The 16,002-nt window shown below is 37.8% G+C and overlaps 1 protein-coding gene across 2 annotated transcripts in view; it reads right to left on the bottom strand.

The window, feature by feature from the left end:
- Positions 1 to 1,058: 1,058 nt before the first annotated feature.
- The window catches only part of ca10a (carbonic anhydrase Xa), a 167,737-nt gene continuing 152,793 nt past the window's right edge, over positions 1,059 to 16,002 (bottom strand). For both annotated transcript variants that reach the window (XM_057359014.1, XM_057359015.1), the window contains 5 exons: positions 11,885 to 11,980; positions 9,275 to 9,347; positions 6,711 to 6,865; positions 6,296 to 6,470; positions 1,059 to 1,794 (listed from right to left, as the gene is read on the bottom strand). In XM_057359014.1, coding sequence (XP_057214997.1) covers positions 1,772 to 1,794; positions 6,296 to 6,470; positions 6,711 to 6,865; positions 9,275 to 9,347; positions 11,885 to 11,980 — 522 coding nt within the window. In that variant the 3' untranslated portion in view covers positions 1,059 to 1,771. The remainder of the gene's footprint in view (positions 1,795 to 6,295; positions 6,471 to 6,710; positions 6,866 to 9,274; positions 9,348 to 11,884; positions 11,981 to 16,002) is intronic.

Here is a 16,002-nt window from a genome sequence, read left to right on the forward strand (position 1 = left end):
TGCCACATTGCTAGGTTTTACAGTATTTTCTTTATGCAAAATAAAATAAAACATAACCTTTACATTGTGTTTTTGACCAGATTTACCGTTCCACTGTTAAAACAACACACAGGACTGGATGAGAAGAATTGACAGGTTATACTCGTTTATAGTCATCCAAATTATACCCAAGGAGAGGCCTGAAGTCTTTGAAAATGACAGCCGTCAACAACAAAAAAATGTTATTATGGGTTGTTATAGATGTTCCTAGGTGTCCTCTGACCCTTTGAGCATCTGTTTCTCTACGGACTTTTTAATACCATTTCACACAGCAGCTGTTACGCTTAAAAACCCAAGACCTTTTCATTGCCTTATTAATGGAATATTATTAATATCCTCTGAACATCTGAGCGCCTCGCATCCAGTTTTATGATATTTATAGTCCTTGGCAGGAACAGGTATCACACGCAGAAAAAGTGAGTCTGCTCCACCGAGATATACTGTATCACAGGTGTTTGGAGGCCCCGGGGTGATTATTTGTCAGGAGTGAAACACTGGGAGTATTTATCTATCAAAAGGTTCAATTATGTTTCTTCCACTGCGGGCTTGATTGAAAAATGGCCACAATAACCATGAGCTCGAGCTGTTGAAACTTTCTGCCTGTCCTTATCTTTTTATTAGCCATCTGTAAGGTAGGGAGATAAAATACCAGACTCGCAGGCTGTGTTTTTCCTCACACCAGGGTTAAAACAAGAGGCATGCTTCATTGATTGAGATATAATTAAAACAAAAGGTGGGGGATCAATTCTGCCTCCATCTGCTTAAGGCAAGTAAGTCCACAGCAAATCAACACGAGAGAATGCTGCAACGCTTCTTTCATCTCATTAAACGCTGCCATTAGAAATCTGCTTTTTTGCACTTAGACCAATACCACAATTCAATGCGTTTCAGAGCAAATCAAAATAAAAGTAGCTCGTAGGTTATCCACACAATAAAATATATTATGCAAAAAAAGAAAGCTAGGCTAAAATGAGCATCCCAAAACAAAGACAAAGACATTGAAAATATTTACAAAAGTGAACTTTCCAAACACATTTATTGGGCCGATAACATTAATCAAACACAGTGTATGACCATTGTAAACAATGAAACAAAAAAAAGGCATCAGCTCTTCTCCGGAAATTCAAAGTGCGCCAAGCGTAAAATATTCAACTTTTTTCATTTATTTTCCCTCTGATATTATTTTTTTAAATGTTTATTTGTATCTTTACACATTCGTTTTCAGCATGAATAATTCTATTTACAAGGCCAAGACACTCATTGTATCACAGACAGTATCACCCCACATTCTTCTCTATGATGGTGTCGGCGGTCTCTCCCCCACAGAAAGATTAAGAACGCAGTGATGCTTTGAGGATGTCGCTGTTTAGGGTGCAATGTCCTGTCCCTTTGTTCCAGATTTGTAGCAAGTTATCCATATGTACAAAGGCTAAAAACATCCAGTTCCATTTGTGGAGAGGCTATGAAATACATGTTGTTTTTTTAATTGTTTTCTTCCCAAAAAAGGTATCAAAACATTTGAGTAGTTGTTATAACTATATGTCACTAGTTTTGATTGGATGTATGAAATTGGATCTCTTTGCCAACGGTGCAGTCTCTCCTGGGGTTACTTTATTCTTTACAACGTCATGACTATCTGGCAGGATATATGTCAGTCTTGACTGCCCCATCAGCATTTCCCATCATTCTTTTTCTTGTGTTTAGTGTTCTTGGGCTGATCCGTATCCTGGCTTTATTTCAGCAGCCACTCATTCACTGTGAAGGGAAAAATAAGATGATTATGATCCTTGGTATGTATGAAACATATTCAGTGTATAAGCCCTTGAAGGTAAAATGAACTAAAAACATGAAAATTCTTTCATCACTTATTCACCCTCATATCACTCCTGTATGACTTTCTTCTGAAGAACACAGAAGATATTTTGAAGAACATTGGTAACTAAACAACATTGAAACAAAACCACGAAGACATTTCTCAAAATATCTTTTGTGTTCCACATAAAGAGTCATACAAGTTTTCAATGATGTGAGGGTGAATAAATGTTTTTTGTTGTTGTTGAGTAAACTACCCCTTTAACACACTATTAATCTAATCCTTACATTAGCACTAAACTGAAATCTGATTGGCTCTCAGGAGTGCACCTTTTATGATGGCACACAGCCCATATGCTGTCATTCCTTAGTGGAACACAAAAGCAACACCTAGCTCTTGATATACAACAGCAGTTTGGATCTTACGAGCTCCAAAATACCAAAAATACACAGTAAAAGCACCATTAAGGTCCACGACTGTGCTATAATCCAGTTCTTCTGAAGCCATACGTTAGCCGTGTGAAAGAAAGAGACCAAAATTGAAGTTCTTCCCTGCTGAAATGTGCGCCTAGACCACATTCATGTCCAGGAAAAAAAGCCTATTTCTTTCACAAAGCTACACTGAAAAAAAAGCAGCGCAAATGTTGAAGCAACATAAGAGGGAAAAAACAATGACAGAATGTTTATTTATGCATAAACTAGCGCTTTAAATGCAGCACTGAACAACAGTTCATTGTTGAAGTTTCAACAGTTTTAGTTTCATGACCCCAAGCTACATTTTAACATTCAATTAGCCTGCAGACACCTCACTGTGCTGGTTTTTACAAAGGATACATCGCCTAGCTTAAGACACATGACCTCAGATGCCTAACTAACGCTAATTAAATGCTTCGTTCTGTTCCTTCACCCCCAAGATATTTATATCTTTTAACAAGTTTATTATAATAAAGGAAGGAAATGGTTTCGAATGGCTCATTCACCCCCTCTGGGACGGTAAATTCAACCTCTCGAACGAGTGCTGCACCGAGTTCGATCCGTCAGTTCAAGTAAAACCCCATAATGAAATTCTGCGATAAGAGCAAGCTAGATAATATAAGTTCTTTTGTCCATGATCCTGGAGTGCTACAGGGCTAAAACAGTTTGCAAACAGCATCACAGGAGACGCATTAACATATTGTGTGCATCTCAATCTGGTCATGTCTGAGAGAGCGACCTGCTTCTTTACTAAGACTGTTAAAGAAGCACACAGGGGTTAAAGCAAAAAAAAATCCTGAGCCTGAACTTTCTTTTTGCGGGGTTGCGAGACACACATACGCAGAGTTATTTGTCAAAAAATTTTTATTTGAACATTATTTCCCTTGAAACTAACTAGTAACATGCCACTTTTGAGTGTCTCACTCAGACAGACGTTTCTTAAACTTTGATGGTATGCCATGTGTGTATGGACCACAGAATGACTCGAAAGAAGTGGGGGCATAATTATAACCCACAAAACCACAGTTTTATGCAATTATGGTATGTAAAAACATAGCTTAACATACCAAATTCATCATAATAAAAATCCTACGTTTTAAAAAGAAAACAAAAAAGACTCACATTTTTTGGCCTATCGAGGGTGGCATTTTGAGAGCAAAATAAACTGACCACATCTATGATTCATTTTGTACTCTACTAAACTATTTTGTGCTCTAGTAGTAATTTAATCATTCGTTTCATAGGTATTAATGGTGATGATATGGCACAAGTCACATCCACAACACATAGTAATGAGATCACAGTTGGTCAAAGCAGGTGAAAAAAGCAAAAGTGATGACCTTTTTGAGCTCGTTTTTTTAATAATAATTAGTGGGGGCAGATTTATTTTTCCATTTTTAAACTCCTATTGGCAAATTTTGCACTACAAACTGTGAAACGAAAAAACAATATAAATTCCTATCAAAGCTACAAAGGTTATGGAGTCAGCAGTGAGTGCTTCTCTTTTCATTTGTTTGAGTCATATCAACCACATAGATAAAAACGACCATGTTTATGACTTAACTCTGTAAGAGAGGTGCAAAAAGCTGTGAAAAAGTTTGAAAATAATTAAGACGCTTCAGAAAGCGATCCTTGATATCTCAATTGCAGTTAGCGCGCGCGCGCATATGCGCGTGTTTGTGACGCACAGAAATGGAAGCGGAGGTCTGATTAGATGATTTGCCGAAACAACACAAAGTTATCGATCATTAAGTCACAGTCTCCAATTTGTGTATGTCATATTTGTCATGATGGACTTAAAAGCTGCCCCCCGCTTAGGCTTTATAAACGTACTCTCCATCCTGCCAACTGTTCGCTTGCTAACGTACTCTCCAACGTGGCGTCTCCACTCCGGCAACCAAGACCCACCCCATTTTAATTCTGATTGGCCAGTAATGTTTGTTTGGTTGCGAATGGTAGCTGTGTTCCTCTCATACCATTGGTAGGCGAACTTATGAACTCGAACTGATATCAATTAACTTTTTAAAAGTAAATCTTTTTTTTCCGCTGTCAAACGCCGCAAGCCAGACATCCGGCACGGTGCCTTAAAACTTTAAGCCCTGTAGACAAGAAATGCACATTTAAGATGAGCTTTTCAGTAATTATCTGAAGCGTGTAATATACTACTCTATATAAAACTGTTTCTCAGTGTACAGATGTTTTGAGGCTAAATATTTGCTTGTAAGTAATAATGAATATAAATATGCTTGTTTATTTGTATGCACTCTCTCTTGTTTGTTTGCAAAATGCAAACTGTATCAGTTTTGGTGTAGATGTTTTAGTTACTTGCGCTACAATGTATTTCTTTCTTCCATTTTAACACCTTTTTTCCCCTTTCTCCCTTTTAATAACCTTTAACCCCTCAATATTATTCTGTTTGTTACATCAGTGGTTGTCAACTGGTAGACAATGACCCAAAAAAACACTTCTAAAAGCTACATTTTAAAAGGGATACTTTACTACCAAATCAAAATTTCCCCCATGTTTTACTCACCCTCAAGGCATCCTGACTGAAAATGGTTTTCTTCTTGAAGAATAATGCAATCGAAGTTATAATACCACGTATCATTTTACTTCCAAGCGGTAGAATGGGAGTGAACTGGTGTTGATTTTTTGAAGCTCCAAAAAGTGCATCCATCGATCAAAGAACTGCTCAACACGGCTCCATGGTCTTAACAAAGGTCTTCTGAAGCGAATCGATGCATTTGTTTAAGAGAAATATCCATACTGACAATGCTATTAACGTTGATGTCTAGCTTCCGTCATCTCTCGAATGCACGTGAACCAAAAGAGCTTAAAAAAAGTCAACACCCAATCACTCCATTCTACCGCTTGGAAGTAAAATGATACGTGGTATTATAACACCGACTGCATTATTCTTCAAGAAGAAAACCATTTTCAGTCAGGATGCCTTGACCTTGCCCTTTAAATGTAAATATTGAAAAGCTAAACATATATCTTCATGTACACCTGTATTTCAAATAAATAAGAAATATTTACAAAATATTACCGCCTATTCAAAGCGAGAAATATTGTCATATCGTTTGTTGTTGATGTCAGAGACAATGCAGCCAATCAAATGTTAAGTTTGTGCAATCTGGTAATATGGTTAAAACTAATATAACTTTTGAACCCATGTTTGTTTGACATGGTACACCACACTTATGTTGTTTTATATGCATTTAAAGTGTTTTAGGTTTATTTAAAGGTTTGTTTTGGTTATCCAGGGAAGCTTTCCTTACAAAATAAAATATTAGTTACTAGTTCCCAGAACGTTCTAGGAACCAAAAACATTAGAATTTCTGTGATGGTTTCTACTGGGTTTCTATAGTTTTTTTTTTTAGCAAGGTGTCGTTTAACAGTTATGACAAATTTTACCATTAGAGAATGTGTAAATTCTTAATTATTTTACAAAAAATGTAAACTTTGTCATTTGATGTAAAATCTAGGTTGTGGAAAAACCAGTTGAGAACCATTGTGTTACACTGTTATTTTTAACTATGATCCACTTTGGTATTGCAATTATTTCTTCTGAATAGACACATATAGCTACTGCCTGTACATCTGACCAAACACCGCAAAAAGCAAGTAAAAAGTGTAAAAAAGTGAAGAGAATAAAGAAAATTCACCTCTTTAATGAAGTCACTCGATATTCCTGTAAGTCAAGTAGTGGTGCATGTTGCTAATAACGCCAGTGGCATGTCATTTAAGTCCCAAATTTGGATAGAAGTACTTGAATCTTCAGCTCCCTAATTCTTCCTCAATAACCTTATTTAACATGTTCATTATACATTGACCAGTGTAATACATTTATCCATTCAGCCTGGGCATCAATGTTGTCTTTGAGAATTTGAGGCATATTCAAGTTTAATGTACTGTCTTGCTCTCTAATTCAGAGCAGGCGGAGCATATGACAGAAACAGAGACTGACCTCGATACTGCAGTTTCTGTGCCCTGTTGTTGGGACAGTCCTTGCCCTGCATGCTGAAATTGATGTTGGTGCGGATGCAGCGGTTGTTTAGTGGCTGTACCGGGCGCACGTTGTCGCTCATGCTCAGGAATATCTGCGAGGGCTGGTTCTGACTCAGCAGCCGCATGGAGTGCATCTGGTGGAATAACATGGAAGGAGCAAAGATTTCATTCCGGCTCTCTGATGGCAGGTCAGGCAATTATCGCACAGTCAATCCAATCCTAACAGACTCGCATCAAAACCAGTCTAGGGAGCAGATGTTTCCAAAACCTATTTATTACGCGACACCCACCAGCACACCTGTGGATGTTTCTGCTGCGTCAAGTGACACATTTTGCTCTATACAGTAGAGTTATCGGAGTCCATATTCATTTACCTGCATCTTTGTGACGTATATCGGCTTGTTCATCAGAATCCAAGTTGCGGTCTCGTAACAGGGTGGGATTGTCATCGATCCTTCATAAGTGATAAAACTCGACGTCTCCGGATACACCTCCTCAATGTTTAGCCCCGAGAGAAGATATGCATCGTCTACACCAAACAAGAGAACATAATATATTCAATTATTTTTATCTTGAGAGCCATTTTATAGCAACAGATTTGTTCTTTAAGTAATCACAATAAATCCCTAACCCAACCTTGTACTTTGCCGGCACATTTTTAAAACGTAATAAGTCTTGAAATTACAGCAGCAACAGAAAAACTAAAAGAGATAAAAGATCATTTTACAGCATCCTTTCTTGCAGACGCTCCAACCTCTGTGTTCTGTTCACACTTCGCCTTTGATTTGTCGAACGGCCGGTGACAGCTCGTGTTATTTTGACTTCACAATAGCAGGTCTGCATTAGATAATGCGCCGCTGAATTTATGAAGAGCAGGACATATTGAACTCGCCTTCCGCTGAAGTAATGGGTTCTGACTCACGTCAGCCAGAGGAAATAGTTCATTATTCTGCCTCTATCCCAATGATTGCCACTCTATCTGAGGCTGGGAAAAATCCAGAATGTTCGCAATTCCACCGGCATCAACGCGCAGAACTTTGATAGCTTTGGTGGCATAAATAATTCCTTTTGGCTGTGGAGGAGGGGATAGGTTTGAAAAATACATGCGCTAGCTCCATAGAGCTGAAGTGAGGGCTGCTAGTGTGTTTCCAGAGATTCGACTGGGAACAGAGCAGGAGGCCGTGGAGACACGGTGGGGTGTTCTGACAGCTGTCAAAGCCCACGCTCCTCTGCCCTCCCACGGTAAGACTGTCGAGTCGCCCCTGAGCTCTGTGTTCATGCACCGCTGAGGCCTCTGGGATATGCACCAACCACCAGGGGTCAGAAGGTTTTATCTATTCATCCACACTTTCCTCACCCCTATTAATTCAATTATGAAGGGCCTTCTTACAAAAGTCCCTTTGGTGTGAAAAATGCCACGGAAGATTTCCACTACACTGCATTTCTAGTGTAGGCCATAAAATATTCCAAAACCAAGATGTGGTTCCCTGAAGCAGATGCGGTTTTTACTCAACACCTTCGACTCGCTCTCACAGAAGTCTCATGCCGTCAGACTGTTCTTTCAATCAGTGATGTTAAGTAGGAATTTGATTTACAAAATGATATGTATAGAACAATGACGAAACCTTGTGCCGCGCTTACACAATTAGCAAAAATGTTGTTTGCTTAATGTAAGGAAGTGTTGCACTAATAAAGATGACGTAACAATGAGGTTAAATCTAATCCAGGAGTTGTTGATTTAGGTTTCATTTTAATGTTCGTCGTCTCGCTTCATTACATTTTAAACAAGGCTGAACAAATGAGTGATTAAAACTTGAACCTGCGATTAAAACCTTCACTTGTGATTAATTTTCATATTCTGCCATGATGGATACACCACTGTAACTAAACGACAACAATTTCACTTCGTTTTTAACTATAACAAAAATCAAGTTTACAGCATGTATTAGGGATGTAACGATTCACTCAGCTCGCGATGCGATTCACGATTCTGATCTAGTGATGCGATTTAATCACGATTTTTTTACAGAATGATGAACAACTGCCCTTTTATTATTTCTGTAATGCTGCACAATTCTTTGTAAAAGAAAAATATATTTTATGTCAAATAACAAAACTAAATTGCAAACAAATTCCAAATCAAATAAAAAATGAGTAATACAAAAGTCTCTTTAATATAAACAAAGACTTTGTACTTTTCCTAAGTTTTACTTTTTTAAGAAATATCAGCATATCCACGTTTACCAAGTTTGCAGAAAAACAGCGGCCCCTGCTGTTCAAAATATGAACTGCGGTTTTTATAACGTCTCAAACGACTTAATCGTCACATACTATAATCAATTTTCAACCAGCTCACGGTGAATAGTTACATCACTAGCATGTATAGATCACTTTGGAAGACGTAAACAACGCTGTTCCAGAAGAACTTTCTGTTTTAGTTTTTAACACAGAAAACAATCAACAGAACATTTAAAACCGAATCAAAATGTTAAACAAATATCTTCTTTTTTATTAAATATGTACAATTAAAAAATAATATTAAATTTAAAAGTAATATTAAAAGTCCTTCCGGACCAGTGTTTACATCTTGCGAAGTAGTCTATTAAATACATTTAATAGACAAATACAAATGCGCATAGCTTTGCATAATGTGTTTATTGTTGTCTCCTAAAGCAAAATATCTTTCAGAAACTTCACTGCACATGTGAATTGGCTGGAGCAACCTAAAATAAGCTGTTGTTAGCTGTAACTTTTTTTGCCGTTGATACCTAATTTTATTGCTGAATTAAAATAAGGGTCTCGCATTATACCAGTACTGACAGTAACCGTGATATTAATAATCATAATAATTAATATCACATTTCAATTAAAAGACAACACAGAGTTCATTAGAGACAGTAATTATTACGGTCAACAATATCGTTCATGTTTTACTTACTCTTATATGTTATTCTTGTGATGGTGTCTCTGTTCAACATTCGATTCAGAAATGAGTTTGAAGTCTCAGATATCTGAAACCGAACAGGTGTCAAGGGAGGAAGGGCGGAGCGAAGAGAGAAGGACAGTGATAGATAGGAGAGAAGAGAAATAGAGGCGTAGACAGGGGAAGAGAGTTGAGAGAACAGAACAGATTATTAGTGACAACTTGATTTCTGAAAGGAAGACAACATGACAGAAGAAAAGAAACGGGAGAAACAAAACATCTCTTGAGAAGTGTAAGATATAATTTAGTTTTCACAATCAAAGCTTTATTTACCTGGCAAGAAAACAATATCTCAACTGAGGTGACAGCATTAAACTTTAACAGATGACTGAACAGATGCACAAAATACAACAAATGAAACTAGAAAACACCTTAATTTATGTGTCGAAAACAGCAGCTTGTTAAACAATCACTTATGACACACTAAGGTAATAAAGTTGTTCAAAAGTTGAGGCTGCTTTTAACAATTATTAGTAAGACAGCGTTGACAGACCCAACAAGGACAAGTCATCTAGCTATTCTTTGACTCCGCTCCTTTCATTGCTAATTTGAAACACTTTCAATTTCAGCGATTAAAAGAAATGTGCCTTGGGACTACAACACAAATGACTTCTCTTTTGACCTGTTCATCGAGAGAACGGTGAAAATGAAGGTCTAAAAGTCTTCCTCGCATCTTTTCGAGACTTTCTGCGAAAGAACCAGAGGCAGCAGCAAGCTATTATCTCTCTCTTCCAAGAAATAATTAGGGTCGACTGCACAGCGTGTGAAAAGAATGTGGCTATGAAAAAGATTCGTTTTTACTATCCGTCCCGATCAATGTTTTTGCCTTCCCGGGAACATTTTTGCTTCTGTTAACAAATTTATTCTTACATGTAGCTGTTTATACCACAAGGAGAATGTGTGGTTCACACTCAACCTCCTCCATTTTGTTGCTTCGCCCTAGAATGATGGTGCACATTTTGGTATCACTTCCATTCATACTATTAGACTCAGATGGGAGCCTTTCCTGAAGGTGTGACGTCATAACAGAGAACACAGCTTGTGGTACCTTACAGAAAGGGCTTTGGGGATGCGTCATGTCTGAGAGGAAAAAATATGAGTGGAGCGACTGTGCTTCTGCTCTGTCACATCATTGACAGGTGGGGACAAACAGCGAGCCAATGAGAAATGATCCTGAACAAGAACATTAAGAAAGTCTCTTATGAAAAATACCTCAAAAGTAATTTCTTTATCTTTTTGCTATAAATATCCAATACAAAAACCATAACCACTCTTAATCCATAGTCAGAACCACTTGGCCAAAATGTTGTAGTCTTTGTGGATAAAACAAAATGTACAAAAATGTACAAAAACGTAAAGAAAAAATACATCACATAATGTAAATAAGTCACAGAATAAAAACATGTGAATAAGGCTGTGTTCAGATTTGACTACTTTTTTAAGCTGCTAGTGTCAGTTTTAATTTTAAGCCTATGGAGTAAACCTGAGCGCTTTTTTAAACGGCAGCGCCGTCGTCTTTTTCTGCAGCTCAGAGCGTCTATTGAAGTTAAAAAAAGTTCAACTTTGGACAAAAAATGCCCTACGTCAAGCACCTATTTCACAGCAAACCAATGACAAGCGAGTAGCGAGACCTGTCGCTTCCAAAACAACATGCGAGGAAGATGATTGGTCAAGCAGGATAAAGCTCGAAAAAATAAAATGGTGGATGAAAAGCCGGTTGGAGCATAGTTTTGTGTAAATGTAAATTACAATTTTTGACTTTTAATAACTTTTGATTGCATTTCTTTCTAGCGAGAAGTTAGTACTGTAGTTTTAAAATATGTGACTGGTTATTGCAAAGATGCTCTCTGTTTACTATGAAGCTGAGCTGCCTTCGTGCACAAACGCTGCCTCTGAAGTCATTGCCAGCTGCTATTTGTAACCACAACGCTGCAAGCTTTTTTATACTAAAAAAGCGCCATTGTCAACAAAATGTCAGAACCTTATAATTCCAATGTGACGACTTGCTTCTGAGTATATCTGAATATTTCACGAGGGTCTATATTAGGTTTTAATGGCAAGGATTCATAATTCTTGGCACTGAGTGATGGAGTGAGTGCATGAACTAGGCACAGTCCATATGGTCAGACAGCAGAGGTGACTGCACCAGGCTCACAGCCAGGGCAAAGATGACTGCGCCTGCCACTGACGTTGAATGGGTTAATTAGTTTAGCTTGAACTCCAGGCCTGAGGGGGAGAATAAGGTAATGGCCTATAACAGCTCTCCAAACGCGTCTCTTCACAGACATTTAACAAGGAGGAGAACAGTTCTTTGGTAACCTTATCCTTCCAGAGTGACAGGGAGTTTGCCAGCAGTCTGCTAATTGCATGGCTGATTGTGTCTGGACTATTTATTTATTTATTGAATGTATTGAGATTCAAACCGAGCTATAATTTGTATTCATCACAATAAGGATTTAGACATGCATTCGTGTCAATCCGTATTCACCTTCCTGTGCAACAAATGTCCAATAATACAACCTAAAATACTTTCTGTAATGTCACTATGAATAGGCATGTACTTACCTTCATAAATATTGACACTATCACCAATCCATTTGGACTTTTAGCAGCTTCTGTGTAGTTTGTGTAGAGTTCATGGTTGTAATGTATAAGCTGCACCTGTGTGAACAAAATCAAAGGCGATTAATGTCTTTTTTGTTCTTGTCAATCGATGTTTGTTTGTTCAAAGCATAAGAGATAGTTTTCCTGTAGTCCAACACAATGGTCGTGAATTTGATTTCCGGCAAATGCACATACTAATAAAATGTAAAGACTAAGTGCACCGAGTCTGAGAGTCTGCCAGATTCCTAAATGTAATTTGCACACCATCACAAAAGACTGTCAGCTTTAATACAGAGCTAACAATGACTGTCTTAGCTCTTTTTTTGCACAAAATATGAGTTATTTATGTCGACTCAGTGTCAGCTATGCAGATGTTGTGATATGAAATCCATACTTGAGGATTTTTGAAATACGAAAAGCATAATTGGGAATAATTGCAGATTAATTATAATTTGCACTGTAATTACAGAAAATCCCGTTTGTGCCTCAAACAAATATGAAAAACTAACACGTCAGTTGAAATGAGTTGGTCTTGTGCCAAGCTAAGAGTCGGTTTGGATAACAGCCGAAGTTTTTGTCATTACAGATGGCTGCGAATCACAATCGCAGGTAAACAGCTGCCTCCGTCTTTGTTTGAATACGTCTGTCAAACGTAAATGTGAATTCATCGTAAGGCGCTGGTAATCTTCCTCCTGTGAACTGAGTCCTTAAGAAAGAATTTAAAACGCAGGAGGGTTTAGATAGGTGAAAAGGTCTCTTCACGCGTCTATTAAAAACAAGTGCGGAAAAACAAAGATTACATTGTGCCGAGAACAATTCTTGTAAAATAACAATACAAATTTGCATTCAGTACGTATTTTTTAAATGTCTTATCCATCAACTGCATGTTGTAAACAAATGTTTTTAAGTCGATCCCCTTTTAACCTGCTGTGTGGTTTTCATTAAAAAAATTAAAAACTGCGTGGCTGATCGTAATTATGAAATATGCAAAAGCAGACTCAGGGAGTGACAGATCGTCTAAAAACTTAATCAAATGTGGAGAAACGCGATTACGGCGCGAATGTTAATTTGATTCGCAACTGTACACCTTCCACAGAGATTAGGAGTGCAGAAGATACATTTTGGGAAGAAGTATTAGATGTGAGATTTCCACTCGAGAGCCGCCATAATCCATGGACTTAAAGGGGTGGTGCAACGGTGTATCATGCATTCTGACTTCTTTACAATGTTAAATGTGCAGTCTTCTCATGTTTAACTTGGTCAACTTGTCAAAAAATGAGTTGGCGTATTACGTAGTATTTCTGTGCTCGATACACTCCCCCAGCGATCGTACAGGCATATAAAACTGTTTCATAACAATTTTTCTTAGTCCCTTATTGGACAATTCTCCCGGAAAAGCATGTGGCACGCCCACGCGGCACGCCCACGCGGCAGCAAGGAGAGCAGGAGAAGGAGTATGCGCAGACGTCACTTTCACTTGTGTGCAGGAGAGAGAAAGAGAGCATACGTTCAGGTGTTTGTTTGTTCACTGCATTTGGGTGATGAATGTTATATAAACGGTGGATATAACGCTGGATTTGGAGATCGTTTGAAACTGATATATGGAGCCGTCCCAGTGCTAAAAGATGCCGGACATGAACCGCATGCGGTGAGTGAAACTGATGTCTGTGTTTGTTTGGCAATGGGTGAGCACGTGCTTTAGTTCAGCCTACCTCTCCCCCCCGCATGCGCCGTATGCTTTCGGAAATAATCGTACAGCTGTATCTATCTTTTATAAATGTGATCAAACTAAATAATCTTCGAAGATACGAAGTATGCAATACTACTCTATAGGTACTCAAGATTAATATGAGATTGGCCGCTTTAAACCCAAGGGTACACTCTGGACAAGGAGGAAACTGCTCTGGGGAAAAATCTACAGTATTCGTTTACGTAATCTACATTTCTGTATAACAGAAATAAGTAATTTTTTATCTGTCTGTCTGTATGTCTACCAATCTATCTGCACACACACACGTAAAGATGCACGCGCAAACAGACGCACGCACACATTTATACAGTATATGCATATACACAATAAAGCCACAATGGGAAATATGCATCTAAACGCTATAACTAGGGATGTAACGATGTAACGTGAGCCGGTTGAAAATCGGTTATAATGTGTGACGATTCAAATCGGTTGAGGTGTGAACTGAATAGCAATACATTCTTTGAACAGCAGGGGCCGCTATTTTCACTGCAAACCTAAACGTGGATGCTGATATTTCTTAAATGCAAAAAAATCCAAGAAAAGCACAGACAGTATTAGTTTGTTTATATTAAAGAGACTTTTTCTATTATTAATTTGTTATAAAATCGCAGTTTACTTTTGTTATTTGAAATAAAACATTATTTTATTATGCAAAGAAACGTAAAGCATTTAAGAAATAATGCAAGGGAAGTTGTTCATTTCTAATTTGTTTCAACTCATTTTTTAAAAATAAATCGTGAGTAAATCGTGAATAAATCGCATCGTGAGATCAGAATCTTGAATCGCATCGCATCGTGAGCTGAGTGAATCGTTACATCCCTAGCTATAACCATGGCAATCAGTCAACAATCCCTTCTAATGGTAGATGAATCTCAAATGCATTCACAGATTTCATTTCAAATGAAAATAAAATAACCGAAAATGTACTTATTAAAATAATAAAAGTAAAACGAGTGTGTGTTTTTCTAAACATTAAAATCATTCTGCTTGTTCCTCACCCAGCGGGAAACAAATGTGAGAGATGATAGCGAGTGGTCATCTGCAGGTGCCGTTGGTAATAAAACAGACTGAGATCCTTAATGACCTTCTTGTTCTTCAAAAATGAGTTTTTATAGACTTAATGCCTTCTCCAATATATAACTGCATATCCACAATAGCCTTTCATAACTACCTTTTTGGTGCTGTGTGTAATTATTTTAGAGGATCTATGGACAGAAATGCAATATAATATATATAACTATGTCTTCAGTGTATAAAGACCTTACATAATGAAGCGTTTTGATGGCCTTAAAATGAGCTATTTCTATCTACATACACCACGGGTCCCCTTACATGGAATCCACCATGTTGTTTCTACAGTAGCCCTAAACGGACAAACTGCTCTACAGAGCGCATTTCGTTAATACGTTATCTCCTTCGGCAAACAAAGCAAAAACATTGCGACATCTTAGTTCTGTGTCAGCCACCGTAGTGCCTCGAAAGTGAGGGGTGGAATGAGTCCTTGGTTGCAATTAGCAACCTCACAACGAGATGCCACTAAATTTCATACACCGGACCTTTAAAGTCACAACTAGATTTTATGAAATTGTTTTTTATTGTCTTTACTCACCAAGAATGATTTTTTTTCATAAATATGCAATAAAGACATTTGTAATGTTTTCCGTCACTGCAGTGATGACAGCTCATGTGCTAGGGCTGTGGACGATGCATCGCGATTTACATGAATTATACCTGCGTAGAACAATTCTGAAATTGCAAAGGCTTCTTTAAAGGATTTTATGTTTTATGCACAGCTCTTCCATGAACTACGGCTTTTTGATCAGTAGGAAGTACTGCTCGATCTAAAATCACTACGAGATTTAGACGTTTATAACGTGCATTTGAAAAAGAAACACTTGTCAAATATCATCATTATAAATATACTTTATTATCATAAAAATACGTTAAAAGGTTTGAAGTACAGCGATAAAATATGCCCTTTGGCATTTCCTGGAACTACAGCTGTGTCCCAATTTGGGGGCTGTGTGCTTCGAAGGCTGCATTTCCTGTCCCATTTGGAAGGTTGCTTCAAAGGCAGCCTCAAAATGCGACCTTGTTTCCGCGGGCTTACAAGGCTACAACGAATGGATCTTAACAGCCTCGGCCTCGGCTATCCCGACATTCATTGCGCCTGTAACGGCTGCATATTGTTAAATATAAATTCGAAACTTTAGTTAAATAAAAGTATGTAATCTGCAGAAATCTACATTTCTAAGGTTGGTTAATTTAATATACTGTTGGGCTGTTTTAATCTACATAAAAGCGTCATATTCTCAAAATAAAATAA

The sequence above is a fragment of the Triplophysa rosa genome, linkage group LG18 (assembly GCF_024868665.1).
Source record: "Triplophysa rosa linkage group LG18, Trosa_1v2, whole genome shotgun sequence".
NCBI classification, from domain to species: Eukaryota; Metazoa; Chordata; class Actinopteri; order Cypriniformes; family Nemacheilidae; genus Triplophysa; species Triplophysa rosa.